The 25001-nt window shown below is 39.5% G+C and overlaps 1 protein-coding gene across 13 annotated transcripts in view; it reads left to right on the top strand.

The window, feature by feature from the left end:
• Positions 1–11489, top strand: part of MECOM (MDS1 and EVI1 complex locus) — a 683063-nt gene extending 671574 nt beyond the window's left edge. For 12 of the 13 annotated variants that reach the window (XM_072618530.1, XM_072618533.1, XM_072618531.1 and 9 more), the window contains 3 exons: positions 3285–3521; positions 4916–5096; positions 9893–11489. In XM_072618530.1, coding sequence (XP_072474631.1) covers positions 3285–3521; positions 4916–5096; positions 9893–10027 — 553 coding nt within the window. In that variant the 3' untranslated portion in view covers positions 10028–11489. The remainder of the gene's footprint in view (positions 1–3284; positions 3522–4915; positions 5097–9892) is intronic. The other variant, XM_072618536.1, reaches the window with a different exon arrangement.
• The last annotated feature ends 13512 nt before the right edge of the window (positions 11490–25001 follow it).

Genomic DNA, 25001 nt, shown 5'->3' on the forward strand with positions numbered 1-25001 from the left:
AGACGGGTTAAATAACTCACACAGCTAGTAAGTACCTGAGGCTAGATTTGGACATAGGTCTTCCTGACTCCAGGACCAGTGCTCTCCCCCCAGTTACCCGAGATTCCTGTTGTTTAATATTTCCGAGGAGCTCCCCACGCTTCCTCTTACCATTGTCTCATCATTTTTTGTCCATGAAGGTAGATGTGGGAGTAAGCCGTTTGAATACAGAGATCTTCCAAAGTCACCTAAAAAGCCTCCAATGACTTCTGATTGTTCAGTGAGGATAAAATGTGTCCGACCAAAAAGAAAGGAAATCAGGAACCTAGTGCATTTCAGATCGAAAAGCATGTCCAATTTGATACATGTATGAATCTTCAAGGGCACTAGGAAATTTGATGTAAGCTTCAGCTTGTCAGTGTCCACAATTGAAAGCATCTTTCAGTTTGGTTCCTTTTATACAAAATCATCATCTGGAATTGGTGACTGATGGCAGCCACACAGAGAGATTCCTATTTTAGTTACAAAGTCCCCGGGATGCCGAGGTGGAATGTAAGGGGGAGGAAATGCCATTTGAAGCCGGAGAGGTCAAGTCACATTTTCATTTCTTAACTGGTGATCAGAGCCCCAGCATACCAGAAACAGGATGTAAGTAAAGAGCATGATGAGTCATCCAGGGTTTCCTTTCTCAATTTGACACATCAGATTGTTCTGGATGAATATTGTATCCTCTGGGAATGGCCAACTTTGAAGGCATCATGAATGACCTTTTTGACTGGCATGGTAGACCAGCCAGCCCAGTGGACCTGGGTTCAGATCTTGCCTGTGATGTTTACTCTTCATCTCTCAGGGTTCCTGTCTCTAAAATAAAGGTATGAGACTAGAAGGCTCTCAAGGTCCGTTCTGGCTCGAGGGCCAAAATCCTGATTCCACTGACGGTTTTTGTGTTTCTTTCAGTGCCCCTGAAAAGAAAAAGCTCTAGTTAACATCAACGATCACATTTCCTATCATCCTAGGACATGTTCACCTCATTCTTTGATTTTAAAAAAAGGAAATGATATTTGTTGGTTTGGTAAAGATTTGATTTAGCTCTTTCTTAGATTTTTTCCTTAGATTTTTCTGCTTCTTTGTTTTTTGCTTTCCTGAGATTTTGAATGATAGCTGTCTTGATTTTTATTATAGAGGCAAAACAATGGAGTGGATTGGGCAGACTTGATTCTTTATGACCTAAATAAGAGCCATCGTAGAGGAATGAGGATTCAGGCTTTACATGATTATGCACTCACTTTTTAGTTTCTTGATTGACACATATATTAGGTAGCTTGGTAGAGTGGAAGGGACTTTGTGCAGTGGTGGTCACTTGGTTTCTCCTTTTGGTTCTGTTGCAATGGATTTGATCTTGACCCTCCCCCTGGGTCTTGTGTTGTTATGTTTGTCCTTCGTTCTCGAAGGGGACCATGACATCAAGATGATGACATGACTTGCAGTTGACTTTGATTTGAGTGAGGGACGGCTGTGCAGGGTTACCAACCTCACTTTCTTCTCCTGAGCCATCTGGGTCCAGTGGCATGATATTCCTCAGGATGACTGGAGATGACCCAGGAGGCAGTGGAAGACCCTGGCCCTTTCAGGCTAAGGTCTTCAGAGATCTATTGAATGAGGGACATGGATGGATAATAGTCACTCTAAGCTTCTGGAGGACCAGGATTCTTTAGACTTTGTATTCCTAATGTCTGTCATAGTGCCCAGGCAATAAGAGGTGATTAATAAGTGTTAGTGATTGATTGACTGATGTGTTTAGCATCAAATTCTATGACTATAAATTACATAAAAAGTGGATCCTAGAGTACACAGATTTGAGGATTGGTCAGAGGAAGTAGCAGATTTTAGCTTTGAGAAAAGAAGACTTTAATGGGGCATGTTGGCAGCCTGTAAGTATCTGATTAGATTTATCCTACTTGTCCCCAAAGACCAGAACTCAAAGCATTGGGTGGAAATCTCAAACACTCAGAGTTGGAGTTGGGATAGGGAAAATTTCTAACCAAGGAGACAAGTTTTGCTGTGGAAAGAAGGCTGAATGTGGAGTCTCAGGACATGTGTGTGAATCCTCTCTATACCATTTACTCCCTGGAGGATAGAGACATGGAAGATATGAGGCTGATAGGGATGGGTATAGGGAGGTGATGGAACCATCGGGCAGTGCTAGGCTGTTTTACTCTTCATAGTAGCAATAGTAATATTAGTCCCACAACCCCAGTGCTAGTGGTAGGAAGAGGGGCTTTTACTGTACATAGCGGCAATTCAAATAGCAAAGTACCAGCTGATCATGCTTAGTCAAGGCAAAGGATGGTGGAGTCCTGGAACTTGGTGAGATATAGTTGAGGTACGCACCCTTGCAATCCCATCTGGGTTAGCTCTACCCTAGGTCTCACTCCCAAATTAAGTAGATCATCTCCCCCAGGGCAAGGAACTCAGAAGGGCATTTGACTTTGAAAAATGGTTACTGTGTCTATGTCTCAGATCCTTCTAGAATGACCTGGGTTCAAGTCTCTACCTCAGTGTATAATTTCTTGAGATTATATAAAGCAGAGAAGTTGCGGATCTTTGATGGTAGAGGGAGTTTGTTCATTATGAAGTCTCTGCACTGATAAAATCAAACGTCTGGATCAGAAGGAAAAAAAACTGCACTTATCAATTATTTGTAACCTTTTAAAGAGTCTCCTTGGGTTAGTAGTAGAGGGAGAGCCAACCACAGATTTAAAAAGACCTCTCCTGCCATACACTGACTTATGTTACCCTTGGCAAAGTCCTTACCCTTAGGAGGCAGTTCTCTTAGGTAAGACGGTTCTGGATCTGCATTGGAAGCAACAGCTCCCTCATCTGAGCGTTCCTAATGCCAGTGAAATAATGGGTTCTGTTCCAGTCCCTACATACAGGTGTCCCAACCTAGACCATCTAATACATTCTATTACCAGGCACTGTTCTTTACATTAGTTTCTATACAGCTCTGGAATGGGCATTTCAATGATTTTTCTAGCTCAAATTCTAGCTGAATTTATTATAGAAATCGGGAGACCTCATTATATTTTTTTACTTTGATCTCTTTATTTTTAAAGTGATCATGTTTCCTTAGTTATCTATGGAATATAATAAGAATCCTCCATAATTATATTGAAGATAGAAAACAGGTTTTTTTTTTCAAAATCTTTATAATAAATTTTTCTTTGATTGCTATAATACCAACCAGTTTATTCTTTCATTTATTTGTTTGTTGACTGATGGATTGCCCTTTTGCTGTCTTTAAGAATGAATGGAAGCCACTTCCAGGATGATAAGATCCTGGTGGCTGGACAGAACTCAGACTTGTTGGATGATGAGGAAGCAGATGATGAGGTATTGTTGGATGAAGAAGAAGAAGAAAGTGACATGACAGGGAAACCAGGAAAGGAACCAGTTTCAAGTAATCTACATGAAGGAAACCCTGAGGAAGACTATGAAGAAACCAGTGCTCTGGACATGAACTGTAAGACGTCCCCAACCAGGTCAGTCACTTAAACCATCACAGGGCTAGAAGTCGTTATGATTTCTACTTTCCTTATTTTTTCTTAGAACAATATTTTGGTTCAATTTGTGAGTGATGTATTCAAAATAATCTCAAACGATGAAAGCTATTCAAAAATTGCATTGTTTGGGCAGATTACCTCAATGTAACTGTTGATAAGATCTCTAAGCATAGAAATACATTGATATTTGTGGAAATGTGATGAATTTGTGTTAGGCAAGACTAAAGAAAATGGCACGAGTATTGTTGATGGTAATTTTTTCTGAGAATGTACTTACAGTGCCCAAAAGAAAAAATGGAGATTTGAGAATTGTCCAGTTAATGTCATCATTGTAGATGTTATGAATCTATCTGGTCCTTAGTGATCTGGCTTGCTTGTCCTATAGCTTGATCAAACGGAACAAGTCCCTTCTAGATCTTTCTTTTATTTAATAGATGAATAAGCTGTTTATACTTTAGTGCTCCAGTGGATCTTTGATCTCAGCCATTGTTAGAGCAGATTTTGACTCATTCAGATCATCTCATCCTCTGTGACTCATCTTGTCTGTGTCCACCCATAACAATTCCATACAGGTTCCACCCAGTGCACTGGAGACCTTCCTTTAATACCATGTGGCCACCAGTGCCACACTGGGGCCATCCACGGACCATCCCTGCCTCCTTCATGGCCATCCTACCTCCATTTACAATCATGCATTCACTGGATGATACCTTTTATGTCACATCTTCACTCACTTCTTGGATACTAATCATCCTTAGGTGCATACTATGCCTTACCGAGGCCCATCATACATCTTTCTGTTGCCTGTGGGGTCCTGTGCCATTGTGATTGCTTGGAGTTGGCTGTGGTGCCCTCTGATTCATAACCATACAGAGTCACAGGCAGAATTTTGCATGAATATAGGAGGGTTGAGAATACATAAATGCTCATATCATCATCACTGACCATTGAGGGATTAAAAATGAAAGCATGTGAAATACTTCAGTGAAATACTTAAATTGGGAGTTTTTCCCCCATATTCACCCAGATAAAAGCAGCCCAGGCATTGGATTTTCCACAAAAGCCAGGTATGAGTGGGCTAGGAAATCAGCTGCTGTTGCCTTATTTACTTAGCATGTCATTGAAGTCTGTCTCTATCCCACATCCATCCTTCTTCACCAAGGTTATTAACTGATATTAGAGGAAGGTGTTTTTTTCAAATAGGGTGATGGTAACCTGCTTCAAAGGACTTGAGGATGGAGATAACTTTGTCTCCTGCTGAAATATAGGGATATAAGGTCTTGCCAATAATAGAAGCTCATGTGAAAAGAGATTTGATTGATTGACGAACTGAGAAAAAAAACCCACTAAGCTTCCCCATTGGTTCATTTTAGGTATAAAGAGGAGGAGTATAAAAGTGGACTTTCTGCTTTAGATCATATAAGATACTTCACAGATAGCCTCAAAATGAGCAAAATGGACGAGACTCAATATAATGAAGCTGAGCTGTCTTGTAGTGCTTCTCACCTGCCAGAGGACCTTAAACAGCCGCTATACAGAAAGTCCAAGTCACAGGTGAATATTTCCCCAGGTTTTGACTTCAGAGAAAAGTGTTGGCAATGTGTGTGCATGGGATAAAAACAACCCAGAGAACAACCAAAAAGGAGAAACCAAAAAGTTACTTTTCTTGCGTGGCTCCCGTGGCCATGAAGCTTGTGGATGCTTCCCCCAAAAGATCACGTCTTTCCCCAAATCGTTGACCTTGTAATGATGGAAGTTGGGTAGACAGCAGAACAAAAGCTTGAGATCCTATACATACCGTGACACCTGGTGCTGTTGCCTTTTTCTCAGCAACCAAGGTGCAAGGGGGAATTTTTTGAGGAGGGATTGCTTAACTAACAACCTCTTGCCTCCAACCCCATTATGGCCTCTCACTTGCTTCAGTCTTGTGGCCAGAACTTCCTATTTTGCTTGTTTCCCCATGGCCTTGAAATCACTTTCCAGGTATTTTGAGTTGGTGCAATGTCTCTCCAAGTGAGCCGATAACAAGATAGATCCTCTGCTTAATTTGAGTCCTTCCCATGCTTGAGAAAATGGTGGCACCATGGATGGAGTGTTGGACTGAGAGGCAGGAGTATTGGAATTCAAATATGGCCCTGGATACTTCCTGGATGCGTGACCCTGGCCAAGTCTCCTATCTTTTAGCCTCTGGTTCCTTATCTACAAAGTAATAGATTTTTTATCTGTACAAACAATATAGTACCTACTTCCCAGGGTTATTGGGAGGATCAAATGGGAAAACATATGTAAAGTGCTTTGTAAATCTTAAAGCACAGTAGAAATGCTAGCTGTCTTTATCATCATCATCAGTGTTATTATTAATAATTAACCTGGAGAGAGAAGAGATGGGGGAGGGGAGGGAACAGTTGTCATTCCTTATGACTGATATTTGACTGCACATCTTTGGTCCCACAGTACTCCATCAAATTCTTTGGTATTTAGCAGCAGGGAGAATCTCTGTTTCTTTGAGGACATTCAGTTTTTATCTTCACCCAATAGTAAAGGAAATTAAGGTTGCCTACCTGAAACCCAAATGCACAGTTATATACAGTTATCCAGTGAACAGAAAAATTGGAATATTATGATAGAATCATAAGCAGGATGAGGTATAAATCATCTCTCCTGTCTGTTGTCATCTCTGATATTAGACTCTCTGCGTCCATAAACACAATGTACTTTGGCTTAAACTGTGAGTATGTGATGACTAAAGAATCAGTCATTCAGTTGTTTCAGAGGTATAGACAAAAGAACCAGTTTAATGAGATTTCTTTCACTTTTCAGTGAAAGGGTTCAAATGTCACCTAGACTCAGCCTTAAAAAACTATCCAGGTCAGTCGTGACACATGGTTAACTTTGCATTCAACCTCAACTACAAGATGGTGGATTTAAAATTGGAAGGGCCCATGGGGATCATTGATTAGCAGCCTCCTTGGGCCCTCTCTTTTTACCAATGAAAGAGAAAAATTGAGGCTCAGAAAAAATTGAAGTGAATTGTCCAAGGCCACACAAGTCATTGGCAAGAGCATTAGGGGTTGAACGCAGGTCTTTTAAGTCCAAATTAAGCCTTGTTTCTACTATACCATGGTGCCATGATGAGAAGAAGCTGGGGATTGGGCATGATATTGGCTTTTTTCTTCTCTAGTCCCTTACCCCATCCCCTTCAGTTTTTTTCCATGTGTTTACAGTTAATGGATTCCATTTCCCCGGCCGCATTTCCCCCTATTACACTAGTTGTTTCTTAGCTAGAAGCATACCATAGGGCCACTGAAAATCCAGTGGATACCAGAAACCCCAGTAGACTGAGAATGAGACACAGGAAGAGTCTTGGGGCTCTCTAGTTTCAGTCTTTCCCTTCTCTAATCCAACCTCCATCCAGCTGCCAGAATAAGCTTCCTAAGGCACAGATATGACAGTGTTTGTCCCCTCTTCAAGAATATTCAGTGGCTCCCCTTGCTTCTAAAATAAATTACATATTCCTCAGCTTAGTATTTAGAGCTCTTCACAGTCTGCCTCCACCCACTTTTCCCTAATTTATATCAATTAATTCCCTTTACCTAGTCTACATTCCAACAAATTGCCTATTAGTTGTTCCCCAAGCTTAGCGTTTCATTGTCTCCTGCTGCTATTTCTTTACACAGACTCCCTCATGCCTAGGATTCTCTTCCCCACCTGCCTTTCAGAATCCTTGGTTTCCTTCAAGGCTATTTTATGAACCAGGGAATTATCAGTGTCCTCTCCTCCAAAATCCCTTGTTTAAACTGACCAATTCCCCCAGTAGAACATAAGCCCCTTAGGGCAAGTATTATTTCATCTTTGCCTTTATGTCCTCGTTGACCAGCACAGTACTTGGTATGAAGCGATGGTTAGAAAATGTTTGTTAAATTGGAATATTTTCTTGAAGATCTTGGAGGTGGCCTTTTATTCTTTTGTGTGACCCATTTTTATCACAGAAATTACTAGAAATACTCCAGACAAGCAAGGATTTCCTCTATTGTCCGTTCTCTGGAGGGTCTGTCTTCCCACCACTCCTGAATCTGCTTCCGTTAATATAATGACTTTTGAGGCTGTGTTTACTTATGGAAAACACTATCATGTATTTAGTTTCTATGAAAACGTTGAGCATTTTTCTCTCTGAGGGAGTCTGAATGTCTCAATGCTGATTTCAGAACCCCTTCCATAGGATCCAAGGATTTAAAGCTAGAGGGACCTTCAATGACTAACCAGACTTACTCCCTAATGTAGAGCTGAGGAAACTGAAGCTCAGGGAGAGGACATATAAGAACAGGTCACATATATTTTAAGGGGCAAAGTCAAGAACTCTCCAGTCTGGGACCTCTGAGAATGCAATTTCTGTCCCTTGGTGTTTCAAATGCCATAACCAAGTCCTCTGTGTTTTGATTTTTTCTGTTGCTTTTAGAAATTCTGAAAAGAGTAGTGAAGCTACATCATTCTTTTTGAATTAACATGTAAGTAGGAAGTGACCAAGATAACCCTGACCTTACTCTTTGCAAAGGATGTAGCTCATGAAAGAGAAGAATCCATAGCTCATGCTCAGTCCTGACATTGTGCAAGCTTTGGGTTGGCAAAGCGATGGAATTGTGTTTGGAGGCTGGAGCAGCCACAACTTAAGTTAGAAGGACATATATGTTGTATGCATACATACATACATGTATACATATACACACACATGTTGAATCTTATATGTAGAAATGGATCAATTTGCCGAAGGGGATTTGCCCATTTGCTGTTTGGAAGCCTGGAATGTAGCAAATAGAGAATCAGGGTTTAACAGTGAAGTTAACTATAGGTGTATTTATAGAAAGAAAACCTATAACTTTCACGTACATGCCCATATATACACATAATTTCTGTAAGCCATAGCTCTAAATTATTACATATGCATATATTTGGAAAACTGATTAAATATTCATTAATAATTGACTTCTCCTTTTAAATTTTTGGATGAATGGCTATTTTTAAAACTGTTAACCAGTGCAGCTTATTTTTGTCTCTATCAAATAGAAATGCCGTAGACCCACAGAGCTGGACACGTTAGTGATTGTGTCCAGTGGAAACTGAAACATGAAGATATTAAATAATTTGCCTCATGTCACACAGTTAAGTGACATTGGAACTGGAATGAGAACCCTGGTTTCTAGACTTTGGTTCAGTGTTCTCTCCATCTGAATTGTCTTTATAACACAAAGTTTTAAAAATTATTTTTGTCATTTTTAAGCCCTGAATCAATCTTTTCTTTGAATGGGTTCCAACTTCTAATTTCCACATGTTTAGACTCTGTATGAGCCTTATGCCAGATAGCTTATATATTTGTCCTTATGAGTTTCTAAGTGGGGCTTGACAAGAGCTTAAGGATGCTCCAAGTCTGAGAATATATGTGTGTGTCTAGATTGGCTGGGTAAGGTCAAGATCGAGATAGGCATTCCTGGGGTGTTGCTAAGGCACTCTACTCACAGAAGAGTCCCACTGCATGTACTTAGGTCCATAGTAGCATGGATGAGTCCTCTCACTGGCTGCCATGACTTAGTTTGGGTGACAGCAAGAATTGTAACCCAGCCACATGTCGTAACACGACTCAGAGCAGTAAAAATCCTGCCTAACACCAACGGCATTTTCCTCTTGTTTACCAAGGACGCTGGAATGTCTTTGGCAGGACTCTCCGTGATTCCACATCAAGAGCAGCGTGACAAGCCAGTTCAGGGATGAGACCAACATTGGCAAATCAGCAGTGAAAAAGTTCACTCTCAAGTCAAGGCTTAAATATTGCAGTGGGATATTTTCTTTGGCACCAAGGAGGGATGCACTGAAGTGTTATTCAGGACTTGGCATGGTAATAGGGAAGAGATCTCATTTCCTCCCTGAGTACCCCTGTCTGCTTTCTGCCAGGCAGGTACTGGCTAAGTTGGTCAGAAAGTTCTGGATTTTTTGGCTTTTTTTTTCCATTCACCTTCAAATCCAAAGTCTTCAGCACTTAGACCTTGACAAGTAGTATGATGCAGAGGAATAAAGCCTGACCCAGGAGTCAGAAAACCCCCATTTTTATGTTGACCTTGGTGGACAATTTATGTCATTTAACTGCTGTGTGCCTCAGTTTCCTCTTCTATAAAAGCAAGTTAGTTGGACTGGCTAATTTTTAAGGTCCTTCCCAATTCCACCATTCTCTGGGTCTATGAATAAAGAATGCCCTTTGGCTTGCAACGATGAGAGGATGGGAATATGATTGTCTGTTACTTTCTTTGGAGATTTTATTTTCCACTGATGACCCTGACCTTGACACTCATTTTTCCTCGTAGGCCTATGCTATGATGCTGTCACTGTCTGAGAAGGACTCCCTCCATTCTCCATCTCATGGTTCTCCCAACATGTGGCACAGTATGGCCAGGGCTGCCGCGGAATCCAGTGCCATTCAATCTCTCAGCCACGTATGACCTTGTGACGTCTGACCAGAATTGGGACCAAGTCCAATCCAGTAGCATGGCTCTTCCACAGAGGACTATTTAAAAGACTGCTGAGCAGAATGCCTTATAAATCTGCTGGGTCACCCATTTAAAGTCTGGTGACCTTAAACTGAATAATTTTAAAAAAAAAAAAAAGAAAGAAAACGAAAAAAAGAAACTATTTATTCTCAATATTTTGTTTTGCACAGCAAAGGCAGCTGCTGACTTCTGGAGGATCAATGCGACTCAAAGAATGAAAACCTTGCTGGGCCAGAGGCATCTTCCAGTTCACCCAGCTCTGGGGCCGGTGGGTGGGGGTGGGATGAGGGAGGGAGTTGAAACGGTGGCATTGATACACATAGGAGCGCTCCTTTAAAAATCAAGAAACTGAGTCTTTTGTACCAGATCATTTGACACATGATTGGGAACAGTTGCTTTTATCCACACGATTTTTCCCTCTCTTTGTTAAAGCTTTATGTAATGTAACCCTTGGAAGACTGAATTAGTTGTGTGAAATTGACACTCAATCGGTAGAAACTGACAACAGGGAGTCCTTTGGCTTCTTTCCCCACCTTAATTTTTGCCTTCTTAACTAAATTGTTTAGGGGAAAATACATAAAGGGTATGTGTATATTGTAAACTATGGATGTTCAATGCTCACAGAGGTTCCGTCCGTGAAGTAAACCATCACCCCAGTACCGCTGTACCACTATAATAAAACGTTTGCCAAATCATCGTTATAACATTTTAATTTTAGACAATCATGTCACTGTTTTTTTTAATGTTTAATTTCTTTTTTTGTGTTGTGTGTATCATGTATTTATTTCTTGGCAAACCATTGTTTGTTGATTAAAATAGCACTGTTCCAATTCTGCCACTATTTTATGATGTCCGAGGCACACCCCCACCCTCATTCTGCCTTTCAAGGAGCCAGGCAAACTCACCTGTGTGCACGGGAGTGCCAAGCAGTGTTTGACTTTAATTAACATTCCTTTTTTTTCTCTCTTTGTTTGTTTCGTTTTTTTTTCCTTTTAATGAGCTAAATAAGGAATAGATGCAACTTAGTTTTTGTAAAACCGTAAACTGATTCAATTGTATAAACAGCTATGATTTTTTTCATGAAAGCATGATTCTTCTGATTAAAACTGTATCCAATATTTTATGCTGGTCGTCTGCAAGCTTGTGTGATGTTACGTTCATGTTAATCCTATTTGTAAGATGAAGTGTTTCAGACCTATGTTAAAAGAAAGAAGGAAAGAATGGACTGTATTCAGTTATTTTGTCCTTCAGCGAGGGCTCAGATTTGTTTTCTTTCTGTTTGTAATCTCATTTTGAAATAATCGGCAAGTCGAGGTACTTTCTTCAATGCTTTGTACAATGTAACTGTTATGCATTTCAGTACATTACTATGGGAGAAGCAACTAAAAAAAAAATAAAGGATTACAAAAACGAAGGCTTGTCTTCTGCCAACATGGTTCTTCTCCCCTGGCCCCTTTGTAATTTTGTTACAGAGCACCCTGAAATCCTTCAGGTTTTCTGTTATCCTTTGGGGATTTAAATGCTGGCTACAGTCACCTTAAAGTTCTTGTGAAGACAGGCATTTTTTTTCAGTTCCATTTTGTTCTCACGATTAGATAATCTTTATCATAATTCTCTACCAAAAGGAAGTGAGGGAAAGGGCCATGGACAGTTCTTAGTCATTGTCTGAATAATCTGGAGGATCGGTCAAGCTGGCTCAGTCAGGCAGAGATGTCCTGGTAGCTTTCCTTTTAACTTTTAAAAGTATTAAACTTGCTTAATATTGAAAATGGAAATAGCATATTTAAACATAAAGAGTGCCGAATTGGGGCTCACATAGAAGCTGTGCCTTGTAACAGCTGTATGACCTTAGGCAAGTCGCTTCCACAAGCCTTTTTCTAATCTGAAAAATGAATGGGTTGGTTGATTAAGATCTTTCCCATCTGTAAATCTGTAATCCTCTGGATATGGATTCTGCTCATTAAAATCATTTTGTAAATATGCCCACTTAATTTCAGTGGACAAAATATAACTTTTCAGTTACTCCCTCATAGTCTCAAGCATTGAGTCAATTTATGAAGTATCTACATGGGGCAGCTAAGTGGCTCAGGTGGGTAGAGCATTGGACTTGGAGTCAGGAAAACTTGAGTACAGATCTAGTCTGAGACACCAGCTGTGTGATCCTGGGCAAGTCATTTTCCTTATCTGTAAAATGTGTTAGAGAAGGAAATGGCAAGAAACTCCAGTATCTCCCAAGAAAATCCTAAATGGGGGTCACAAAGAGTCATACCTGACTGCAGAATGACTGAATAAAGGTACTTATTTTGTGTTAAGTGCTGGGGATACAAGGAAGGCAAAAGACCATGAATCCATTTTCATTCATTTTTCCTCTTGGATAGTCCTACCTAATTTGTCTAATTCATTATTTTTCTTTGCATTTTGCATAAAGGTCTTTCCATATTTCTTTATGTTCCTTTTGCTCATTAATTTGAATTTTATTCCATCATATCAATTTTTAAAATTATTTAAACATTTCCCTCTTCTTGGGCATTTAGGTTATTCTCAGTTGATTTTGCAATCAGAACAAGGCTGCTCCTTGAATTAATAACTCAATTAATTTTGGTAAAATTCTTGTGATATATTCCCCAAGCAAATCATTATTTTTGTAAATTGTATCACATACTTTCAAACTGTAATCTGAAAAATATTCTCTGAATTTCCTCTTCCACCACCAATGAATAAGCATGCCAACTTCTCCACAACCTCACTAGCATTAAATGCCTTCCTTAGAATTATTTTTTTCTAATCTCTTGGGTGTGTACTAGTTTCTCAGAAGAACTTTGAGTTTTATTTTGCACTTCTCTGATTAGTCATAGATGGATCATTTTTGAAGGTATTAACAGTTTGAGTTTCTATTGCAGTATCTTTCCACGTATGAAAGTCCAGTTCCATTAAGGACGGAGAGTGATAGTCTGGGCTTTGAACTGTCTCTGCACAATGCATGTCAAAAGTAGATTATTTTTAACGTGGCAGGGAAAGATGATTAAGAGCTTAGCCTGAGTTAGGATATTTTTCAAAGGGAGAGAAAACGAAATGCATTTAGATCAACCCTGCCTCCAACTCCCCCTTACACTACACACACAGTATTTCCAGACCTCTATTAACACAGGAATAAGTGGTGTATGGGGTGCTCAGGAGGATTAGCACCTTTGGTGTGAGGGCTCACCAATCCTTTTTGGGGGCTGCTCATCCACTTTCAGTGTCCACCTGATCACCCGACTCTCATTTACAACTCCAAGAAACTGTTGCATGTGCAGCAGCCACTCCCCAGTAAACCATCTGGGCAGACAGGCTAAACTAGGTTGAGAGTAACTGACTAACCTCAAACCTGTCAGTGAGTTAGGGAATGTCTACCTCAAGCACATGAAGACTTTCCCTGGCAGGATGAGAACAGTTTCTTCTAAAGTCCATGAAAGTGGCTGAGGCAGGAAATATGGAGCGCTTAGAGCTTGGGAAGATGTTGAAGGAGCCAAGGTCATCCACTGCATCCCAGGATGTCTCTAGCTGTCCACTTTTGTCCTGCCACGGGGCTTTGATGACTCAGAATGAGAGAGTGAGACTGATACCTTGGTGAACTCTGCCTCATTTAAATTCAGTTCTTGGCAACTCAAGACATCTGCGATGTCACTGGTTTTCAAAAACAAAGGACAAAAAACCCCAATATTAACACTGAAATCAAGACAGACTTGCAGTTCTAATACTAAAAGTGATCACAGAAAGACTTATTCAGGTTATTCATAATAATAGCAAAAATACATAAGTACACACACACACATATATATATATACATATATATATATATAAAACATATTCGTGTGTATATGTTATATATAAACATTCTGGATCTGATTTCCACCAATATCGAAGAACTTGTTGAAAGGATGGGAACCCTAGGTGGAGGAGATCTCTCCATAGGAGACTTTATTGAGAAGAGGCAATTTAACCATGGTCTGACACATGTCCTAGAGTTTTAGAAAGCAGATTTCAGAGGGTTTATAGGAAAGATAGGTAGGATCCTATAGCCCAGGGGTTTTTAACCTGGGATTCAGGGATAGATTTCAGAGAATCCATGGACTCAGATGGGAAAAAATTCCAACTTTATTTTCTCTTACCTCAAATTGAAATTTAGCATTTCCTTGAGGGGGTCACTAAGTTTCAACAGACTATCCATAATACAAAAAGGTTAACAACAACCATAGAATTAAATTAAATATTGAACAAATTAAATGGGAAGCCAGCCCAAGAATGACGGGGGATGAACAAGAAGAAATTCTGAAAAAGCTATTCAGCTTTTTTCAGTAGTGTCTGACTCTTCATGACCCCATTTGGGGTTTTCTTGGCATAGATACTGGAATGGTTTGCCAATTTCTTCTCCAGTTCATTTTACAGATGAGGAAGCTGAGGCAATCAGGGTTAAGTGCCTTGCCTAGGGTCACACAGCTACTAAGTGTCTGAGGCCAGATTTGAACTCAGGAAGACTCATTTTCCTGATTCCAGACTTGGTGCTTTACTGATTGGGTCACCTAGATGCCCATATGAAAATATAAAGGAACATAATTCCAGTGAGGAGGAAAAATGAAGTTTGTTTGAATGACTGATGTGGATGTACATTCACCAACCAATTTAGGTTTTTTTTAAGTGATTAAAAGATGGAAATGTGGCCAATATAAGTGTGGGGGGACATACCATCTGCCTTCATGTATTTGAAGGGATGTAGTTTGGCAAATGGAGTAGACTTGTTAGTTCAAAGGGAGAGCCTGGAGTCAGCAAGTCCAGCTGAAAAGCTGCTGTGGGCATCCCAGTGAGAGCCACTGAAGCTTAGAACTATGGTGGTGTCTGGGGAGTGGACATAATTAGGCTGAGAAGAGATGATCCTACAGAGATGAATTCAGTAGCCCTTGGCAAAAACTCATGATATATAAGTAAGGGAGAGGGAAGTGTGCCTTCTGTAGAGTTAAAGAAATGGGATGCTTTTTTGTGGGGAGAGAAAATCATGCCTTCAGTTTGAGGAATGTTTAACTTTACATCTCAAAAGGATGTCTCAATCTTAGTACTTTCCCTCTGAGACTGGCCCCAGCTTAAATATCTTATTTCTTCATAGTAGTTTGTATATTTTCCTCCCACATTAGACTATGAGGTCCTTGAGGACAGAGGTTTTTGGATTTTCTTCACTTTCTTTGCATACCCAGTGCTTAGCACGGTGTTGGGCCAGTACTCGCTGACTGACACCCAACCAGAGATGTGCAGCAGGCAGTTGAAAATTTCAGTCAAACATTATTAAGCAGGCAAACCATTCAATCTCTTTGGGACTTAGTTTCCTCCTATATAAAAAGAGGGTGGTGGAAAAGCTGGTTTATGAGGTCTTTGGGACCTAATGGAAAGAACAGGTACTTGTAAGTCAGAAGCCCGGGTTTGAGTAACAGCTGCTATATCTTCCTTTTGAATTCTGGCGAGTTCCTTTCCCTCCTCCTTTTACAGATGTAGAAATAGGGAGTCCTTCTACCTCTAAATCCTACTATTTTATTTCAGGAAAAGTATAAAATAAGTAACCCTCCTACTCTGTCTCAGTTAAATATGAGCATTTGGAATGTTTGGGCATTTTAAAAAGGACTAGTATAAACCTAACATTACTTGCATTTAACCTTAATAGACAAAACAATGAAACCCATTACAAAGTTCCTGTGAGACTTTAGCTTTGACCAGGAAAGACTATCCTTCCCTGGGGTGGGAATTTGTTGATTTTGCTTATCTGAAATTGCAGTCAACAATCTCAGTGGCTTTGAGGAGCTTCTAAATGTTGCTTGGCTGGGCCAAAACTTTAGTCATTCATTTACACCCAGGCAGTCTTCACATCTGGGCCTTGATAAAGCAGGTGTCCTTCCTATCTGCCTTTATGGTTCCTAGGGCTACCTGGTGTTAAATGATTGAAATCAGAAAAATTGGGGCCCATTTAAATTGTTCTAGAGTGGCATCATAAGGGATTGGCTTTTATTGATAGCTTACAGGAAATGACAATGGCAATCAGATTTATAAGCCTGAGAAGATTACAAGTTAAACATTTCCTTCACCGTAGGATTTAGGTGTTGGTAATGGGGAAACTCACCAGAACAGACATATTGGGTCCAAGAACAATGAAAATTAGTTTGAACTTCTAAGATCCTAACCAGGGGAAGAAATTTGCTTGGTGGAAGAAAATGACTGCTCACAGTTCCCCTCCTGCCAGAAATCTTGCCTGGTCTCCCCAGTCTTTCTGTTTGTGTCTTGGATGGTATTTCTTGTCTCCCTCATGACACCATCAGCTCTCTGTGGGCCAGGGCTGCTTTTGCTCTGGGTTTGTTTCTGCAATACTCAGCATAGCGACTGGCTCTGATGAATCACTAGCTGAATACTTGTAGATTGATTGGTTAGTCCCAATCATCGCTTTCTTCAAGTATTCTTATTGTTCATCCATTACTGGTGATGTTTTGATTCTGGAGTGAATTGGATTTAAGTGAGGCAAGTTGCACAAAGTCTCTCTTCCTGAGTCACTGAAGTCCTCTAGCAAGACAAAAGTCAAGACGATGACCCAGGATGCATCTCCATGTCTGACTGAGCTCTAAAAATTTCACAGCACCTGCTTCAGTGGCCTTCTTGGCCACTGGAACAAATAGTTCTCATTGGTCCATTCTTCTGGGGGACGTCTTCACATGCTTGGGCTAGATACTCCCAAACCCAATGATGGGTTTGTCACCTGTCAGTTACCCTCAGCCTGGTTTAGCCTGTCTACTACTCTTGCTTTTTGGAGCCACAGGTGAGAGTTGGGTGAAGGTGGACACCAAAGGTGGATGAGCAGCCCTGAAAAAAGCCCAGCAACCCTCACACCAGAGGTGCTAGTCTTCTTTGAACACCCCCAGACACCCCAACTATTTACAGCATCATAGAAGGGGCCTCAGATCATCTAGTCCAATGCATATCTCTCTGCTGGATTGTGAGCTCCTTGAGTGTAGGGACCAACTTTTATTTGTTATTTTATTTTTGGCCTTTCTCCTCATCTACAATGCTTAGTTGTAATTACATTGCATGTAGTTGGTGTTCCATAAATGCTAGCTGACTGAGTAATTCTACAACATGTCCTCTAACTGGCTATCCAGTCTCTGCTTGAAGACCTTCAGGAAGGGGGCAGCTCATTCTATGTTGGGATATCCCTAACTTAAGTCATTTTTCCCTTGAATTGATCCTAAATTGTCTCTTCATAACTTCTAGCTGTTACTCCCAGTTTGACCCTCAAAGGTTAAACTAAGGAAATCTGAGCCATTTCCCATCAGATGGCCTTTCAAGAGTTCCAAGACTTGGTTCCAAGGGTTTCTCTTCAGAAGAGGGACCAGCCTGTTCTACTTGGCCTCAGAGGGAAGGACTAATTGGACTAATTAGAAGAGCTGAGGAAAAGTGGAAAAGGCTGTCTGGGCAGAGTATCCCAGAGGTCTTTAAACAAGGGCTAGATGCACACTCTCCAGGGATGTTGGAGGGGAGGTTCCCTCTCATCTGTGAGCTTCTGGTCTCATCTAAGAGAACAGTTTTGGAGACAATTCTGTTCAAGTCAATAAGCGTTTATTAAGTATTCGCTATGGACCAGGAGAGAAAAATCCTGTAATAAAGGATAAGGATCTACTTCTATATTCTAGTCCAATTTCCGACGCATACTAGCCTTATGGGGAAGTCATTTAACACCTTTTTACTCGAAGGAGCTCCCTACAATTATAAATTGCAGACAAAGTGCCCTTCTGTATTGATAGACTTCTGTACATCAGTAAAATCACAGGGCCAATAAAGAAATAAAACTGGGTTCTTTCACCTCAAAGTCTTTGAGCTGGTTGATTATATTTTATTACATATGTATTTTATTATACAGATAATAAAATTTGTACATATAATTATAATTACTTAATTTTTTGGCTTTACAATCACCTTTACCCCCTCAATCTTCTAGGTCCATCCTCTGGGCTAAGCTCTGTGAGACATACCAAGAAGTGTGACAGGTCCCTGCCTTCAAGGCCTTTTTTTGGTGGGATTTTGTAGAAGAAACATGACAAATACGCTGAGACAGTTAAACACCAATAAAAGGTGTAAATAGCAGTTCAATAAAACAATATAAGAAGTGCCATAAGGTAGTAGTGCTGAAGTACCCAAGGAGTGTGTTTGGAGAAACTTGGGAGGAAAGAGCTCTCATTTTCAGCAAGATGGATGGTAGGGAGTGGCTTGGGGAGCTTCTTAGAGGAGGAGGAAGAGGAGGAGGATCTTAACTCTGGTTCTTGAAGGCTGGGTAGGGTTTAGAAACCCAGAGGAACAGGACTAGGGGAAGGTGGGGGAAAGCACACATTCAGGAAAGTACCACTGATTTCAGGGAAAGTGAATGACCCCATTTCCATCCCTGGAGTGGAGGAGGAGTAAGGTAAGTTGTAATTTGACTGTAGGATTACCCCACGGATGGACCTTTTACATTTTATGGATGAGCACTTTTCTATATAAAGTTTTATTGACGCCTTTTATTTTTGTGTCATATTTATTTTCAAACAAACCCCTTCCCCACCCTTTGATTATTTCCAAATATACCTACTCCCTTTCCCCTCCACAGTAAACCATCCTTTGGAACAAAGATTTATAAAAAGAAAGGAAAGAGCAAGACCAAAGGACACCTTACATTCTCCCAAAGGATTTATTAGGCTTTTCATCCACTGAACTAGATTACATCTAGGGTTCCTTCTAATTTAAATTGATGGATGACCATGTCTAAGAGCATATGCACCATTTCAGCATTCCTTATTCATCCAATGAGAGGAGGCAAGTATATTTTTAAAAAAAACATCTCAGGATCAAGCTCGGTCATTATAAATGTATGGCATTCAACTTCATTTTTATTTTGTTACTCTGCATTTTATGTATATTTTTATGGTTCTTCATAATTCAGTCTGAATCAGTTTAATCCATCTTCCTATGTTATTTTCCTTCTGAATTCCTCATATTCATTGCTTCTTAGGACACAATAACATTTCCTTACATTCATGTTCCACAATGTGTGCCTCCCCTAGTTAATTGGTAACCCCTTGGTTGCCATTTTTTGTGGTTGCTGAGTCGTTTCAGTCACGTCTGACTCTGTGACTCCATTTGGGATTTTCCTGGCAAAGATTCTGCAGTGGTTTGCCATTGCCTTCTGCACCTCATTTTACAGATAAGGAAACTGAGGCAAACAGAGTGAAGTGACTTGCCCAGGATGATGCCAGTTTCAAACTCAGGTCCTCCTGATTCCAGGATCAGCACTCTATACGCTGCACCATCTTTCTTTGTTGGTGTCCAAGTGTCGCTATGAATATTTGGATGTATTTTGATGTTCTGACTTGGATCTTCTCAGGGAATATGTCTTGTCATGAGAGCTATGGTTTAAAGGTTATAAACATTTTAGTCACTTTTTAGCATAGTTTTCAAATTCTTTTCCAGAATGGATGGACCAATGTATAGTTCCACCAACAATACATTAGCATCCCTGCTTTTGTCCTGTTCTTTCAGCTTTGGCAATTTCTACCTTTTGTCATGCTCGCTAATTTCCTGGATGTAAGATAAAACTTTGGAGAAATTTAATTGGAATTTCTTTGATTTAGCTTTTAGGACCACATTTATCTTATAAAATTATTGTGACCTAGTACTTTCTTTATCAATTATTGAGAAGAATTTACATAGCATGCAATGTAATTCTTCCTTAAACATTTGATAAAATTAACTTGTATCTTGAACCAGAGTCTTTCTTTCTCCCTTTTATGGCAATTCAATTTTTCTTAAATTTGGTTGTTTAAAATATCTATTTTATAATATATATTTTTGTAGGTAATCATCCAGTTCTTTTAAGTTCTGTGTATGGTAGATTCTGATAAATTTTTTGGGGTTATTTTCTCTGTTGTGAATTAACTCTGTCAACTTAAAGAAAATGATAAATTGATTTTCCTCTTTCTTTTTGGATCAGGATAGCTAAAAGTATTTTTTGTGAGTCATTTCAAAGAAGCAAACTTTAGAGTTGTTTATCATTTCTGGAGTCCTTTGGTTTTCTATTGTATCTGCTCTAATTGTCAAGATTTCATTTTTTGGGGGGGATTGTTAATTTGTTACTTCTCTCCTTTTGTTTCCTTAGTTGCAGACTCCGGTCATTAATCCTCACTCTTTCTAATTTGTTTATGTACTTCTCAGAGACATAATTTTTCATCTGAGTGCTGTTTCAGCTGCTTCCCTTAACGTATGGCTCTTTCATGGACTCTATTGTGCTTTGTACGTTGGCCTAAGCATTGTTCTACATGCCATTAAGTCTTCATTTAGGTCTTCACTGTGTAGTATCTCACCTTGGGGCTACTTTCTCAATTCCTACTCATTTTGTCAACCAGCTGATTACTGCTGGTCTCAGGGCCATTCAAGTAACATTCAAGGGATTTCTAGAATTTTCACTCAGGATCCCCCACCAATACGCTTCCAATTAGTTAGCCAGATGATTAGTGTTTACAAAAGATGTTTATTAAGTAATTATAGTAGGGAGAGTTGATGTATACTATTTCTCTTAACACCTGTTGGTACACTCTCCCACAGATACTCATCCTAGATCTTTGGGAGAGTGAAGCAATAGTGTTGAGAATATGTAGGGAAAGGGATCCCAGCTTTTGACCCTGGAAATGCTCAGGAAATGCCTCCTCTTGCCTCTGGACGAATCTCACCCATCAGGCAACACACCCTCAAGACTTGCTTGGAGTCCTGTGTCAGGAAATGAGGTCTAGATCTTTATCCTCTGGGATTTCATCCCAGGGATACACATCTTGTAGAACTTGCCAGTTCAGGTTATGATTTATTTACTTTACAAAGAAATACCTAGAGAAATATCTGGATTCTAGTTCCCCATCAGTATCTGAATCAACACTAACCTTTCTTCAGTACGGTGGTTGAAGGATATCATAGTTCATATAAAAATTTCACTGACCTCTTCCTTGAAGAGTTTGGGTGGCATGAGCATCCCATCATACCTTTCCTTCTATAATGTAGATTCTAGTACTTTTATAACTTAACAATGCAAGCTACTTGGGTCATGTTCAGTCATTTCAAGGATATTCTTGGCAAAGATACTGGAGTGCTTTGCCATTTCCTTCTCTAGATCATTTGATAGATGAGGAAACTGAAGCAAACAGGATTAAGTGATGTGCCCAGGGTCACACAGCTATTAAGTGTCTGAGGCCAGATTTGAACTCATGAAGATGAGTCTTCCTGATTTTAGACCCAGCACTCCATCCGCTGAGTCACCTAGTGGCCCATTTCCCTATTCTGTTACCGAGTCTGTCTTCTTTTAGATATTCACCATTGTATAAGAAGCTGAAGAGGAGAGGAATAGGGATGTTTTTGAAAAACATATCTCTCAAGCTTGAAAAAGGAAAGAGGAAAAGGAGCACCCAGAGCAAAATAGTATAATTAAGAAACAAAGAGGAAAGCAAAGCCAGAGAGATTTGTTGTGGAGAAAGACTGGACCAATGATTACTAAGTGGTCAAGTTAACTATTTATTAAAAAGAAGTGGATTTACAGATGACAACAATAAACAGGAACCCAAAGAAAATTTACATGTTTTTCCAGAATGAATTAAAGTATTTATTAATTCTCAAAAGGTTGGTAAGGAAAAAGAAGAAAGCAAAAGAATATCTTTATCTGACAGTAAATCAAATGATACCACTTCAAAGGGGAAAAAAGTCTGCCTGTAAACCAAGAAGCTTTGGAAATGGTCTCAATCCAGAGAAAATAATTGGTGCTACCGATAGCAGCGGAGAGCTGGTGCTTTTCATGAAGTGAAAAGATGCCTTTTGGGCAGTGCCACCCATCTATGGCTATAACCAGCTTGGTCATGGGCCCCCATCTTCTTCCCAGAGACCCATGCTATTCCAATAGTAAGAATCCAGACCAGTTTCACTCTGTCTTCTCTCTCCTCTGACTGTTTTAGCCAAATCCTATTGTGTTTTCTCAAAAAAGAATATTGTTTCATTTATAGGGGAGCATGGGATTTAGTCCACAGAATGTTAGTTCCACTTGCCCTCCTTTTATTTCCCTGATTCTTTACAAGCCCTTTAAAAGATTAGCTTCATAGATCTTTTGGTACTTTGATTTATTTAGCACTTTATGCTTTCTTTTACACCTTAATCCAATTTATTTGGGAAAAATATGCTGTAGTGTATAAATATAATTGCCTACATTGCTTAGGTGTTTTCTTGATAATTGTACTTATTAACCTTATTTCTTACTCTTGTTAGAGTATTTATGGGCCAGTTATTGTTAATATAATACCTCTTTTAAAAATATACATTCTTTTCTATTGATCATTATGTTCTGTTTTCCATGGTTTATTAATCTGGGCTGCAAATTGAGGACCTTTGCCTTTTGTTATATCACATTTCATTCTTTTCTATTATTTCTTGTGGCAGTAGAATAACCCTGGGTTATAGAAAATGATGCACTTTCCTAGCTAAAGATCCTTTTCCCAGCTCCTTGAAAAATTTGTTCTTTGGGATTAGAATTATGAAATGGTCACTATAAGCCAAGGGGTTTCAAGTGTAGGAATTTTCTGGAGATGAGCAATGGGTTCAACCTCCACTTTGTTATCTGGATCCAAAAATTCTGGACAGTTTTCTTGGATCATTTCCTGCATCAGCATATTTGGGTTTTTAAAATTTTATCATGTTCTTCTGAATGGCCTGGGATCTTTATGTTATTACTGTATTCTTTCTTCAGTATCAGGGATTTTGGATCATCTAGTATTCATTTATTCTTTTAAAGTCCCTGTCTTTTGTTTTTATTCTGTCAAAAAAATATATTCTGCTATGTTTTAGAGTGGCAAATTTGTCTTTCTTTTTTTGAGTCTCTGATCTTTTATAGAGATTTTTTGTTGTTTTTAAGTTTTTGTTCCTACTATTAATTGTCCTTAATTATGTTTTTCAAACTCTAATTTTGAGCCTTACTTCTGCCTTAATATCCACTTTTTAAAGTAGATGCTTTATTTGTTCCCTGAGCTATTATAAGTTTTTGTTATTGTTTTATGGTTTTTGAAGAGTCTACAAAATTTATTTTTGCTTCATTTTCTGTCCTGTTATCTTATTCAAAATGTTATAGCTTTTCATCTTTTTACTTCTTTCTTTCTTTTCCCTTCTGTTTCTTTTTTCTTCCTTCCTTCCTTCCTTCCTTTCTTCCTTCCTTCCTTCCTTCCTTCCTTCCTTCCTTCCTTCCTTCCTTCCTTCCTTCCTTCCTTCCTTCCTTCCTTCCTTTGTCTCCTCATGTTACCTTTTGTCTATATGAATGCCTGCTGGTTTATTTGATTAAAAACATTGCTTATAGCCTACCTTTCTCCCTGTGCTGTTCCAAAAAGCGTTTCACCCATTTTTCTATAGAAACCTCAGTTTGGGGAATACAGAGACCCAGCTAGTTCCCTGTCCCAGAATAAACACCATAGGGAAAAAGATTGACATCACCTAGATTTCTAGTTCTCTTTCCTTTTTACATGAAAGATTCTGGCCCAGAGGGAATGCACAGCCATCTCTTACACCTCCTTCTCTGCTCTTTTCTCCCTCCTCCCAACCCCCATAATTCCATTTTCTGGCTTCCACTGAAGAACTGATTTTAATAAGAATGAATATCTTATTCTTCTTGTGGTTGGGTCCAGAATTCAGATAAAGTCTGTTCCTTGGGAGGCACCATAGAGAACCTTCTCCCTTACTTCACAGATGATCCTTTGAACCTATAACTTTGAGATTTCTTGAGTTTGTTGGTAAACCTCTGGTAGGTGGACAGAGTGGGGCAGCGGGAGTCTGTGAATGGGAACTTTAAGTAGATAGCTTGTAGATGATCTGTTGTTATTTCACAAAGTCACTTTCCTTGTGTTGTTTTCCTACCTAATTTTGTGGAAGTTTTAATTAGTTTATATTTGGCAGCATTTCCATTTATTTATGTTTTTAGGTTTAGAATGTGTGAAGAAAACTACTCAACCATCTTGCCTAACTCTTGACCTCCAATTGAGAGGTTAAGTGATTGTACAAGTAATGAGTGGCAGGTCACAAATCAAATACATGACTTCTAATCCCAAGATTATTATGCTTTTTTTTTGTACCATACTGCTAATGTAGAGGAAAAAGGCTTCTACTCAGTGGGATAAAAATGGGAATCAAAAAGGGAAAGAGAGAAATTTGGACATTGGATTGATAGATTATTTTATTTAATTAAATGGCCAATATTCTTTGGAGATATCTGGGCTTATAAATTCTATTTAATTCTTAATTGACTGACCAAGAGAACTCCCAGATCTATAGGATTGGAGCACTTTTCAGGGAGCTGGACCTACCTACACTAACTGTGGGGATGGTCACGTTTTCTGAAGAATGTTTGCAACCAATGACTCCTGCTTGGTATCTGTATATCCTGGTCATTGGGGGCTGGATGGAAGAATCAGTCTTTGAGAAGGCTATAGCAGTAGTAGAAATGCTCCATATCTATGTCTTTGGGGCCTTCTTTGAGTTAGGATAAATTCTCTCCTTTGTATTTCCAGAGAGGAAGAGGAAGAGATTTCTTTCTTCTTCCTGCTAGGCAACAACGTTGTTGTTGTGTTCATCCTTTGTTGCCAAAGAAGACCATGCCATCAGAGAAATGAGGGTATGACTTGTGCTTGACTTTGTTTTGAGTGAGGGAGGGCTGTGCAAGGTCAGTAACTACATGGAAATAGTAGTAGACTCATGTACTTGCATACACAAGCTTGAGACTAGACCTAAAGTCATTGGTTTCTCCTCTTTTGAAGTTCCTTTCCCTAAGTACACATTACCAAACAGCAGTCCTGAGAAACTGGAATTTCTGGCCTTG

The sequence above is a fragment of the Notamacropus eugenii genome, chromosome 6, assembly GCF_028372415.1.
Source record: "Notamacropus eugenii isolate mMacEug1 chromosome 6, mMacEug1.pri_v2, whole genome shotgun sequence".
Lineage (NCBI taxonomy): Eukaryota > Metazoa > Chordata > Mammalia > Diprotodontia > Macropodidae > Notamacropus > Notamacropus eugenii.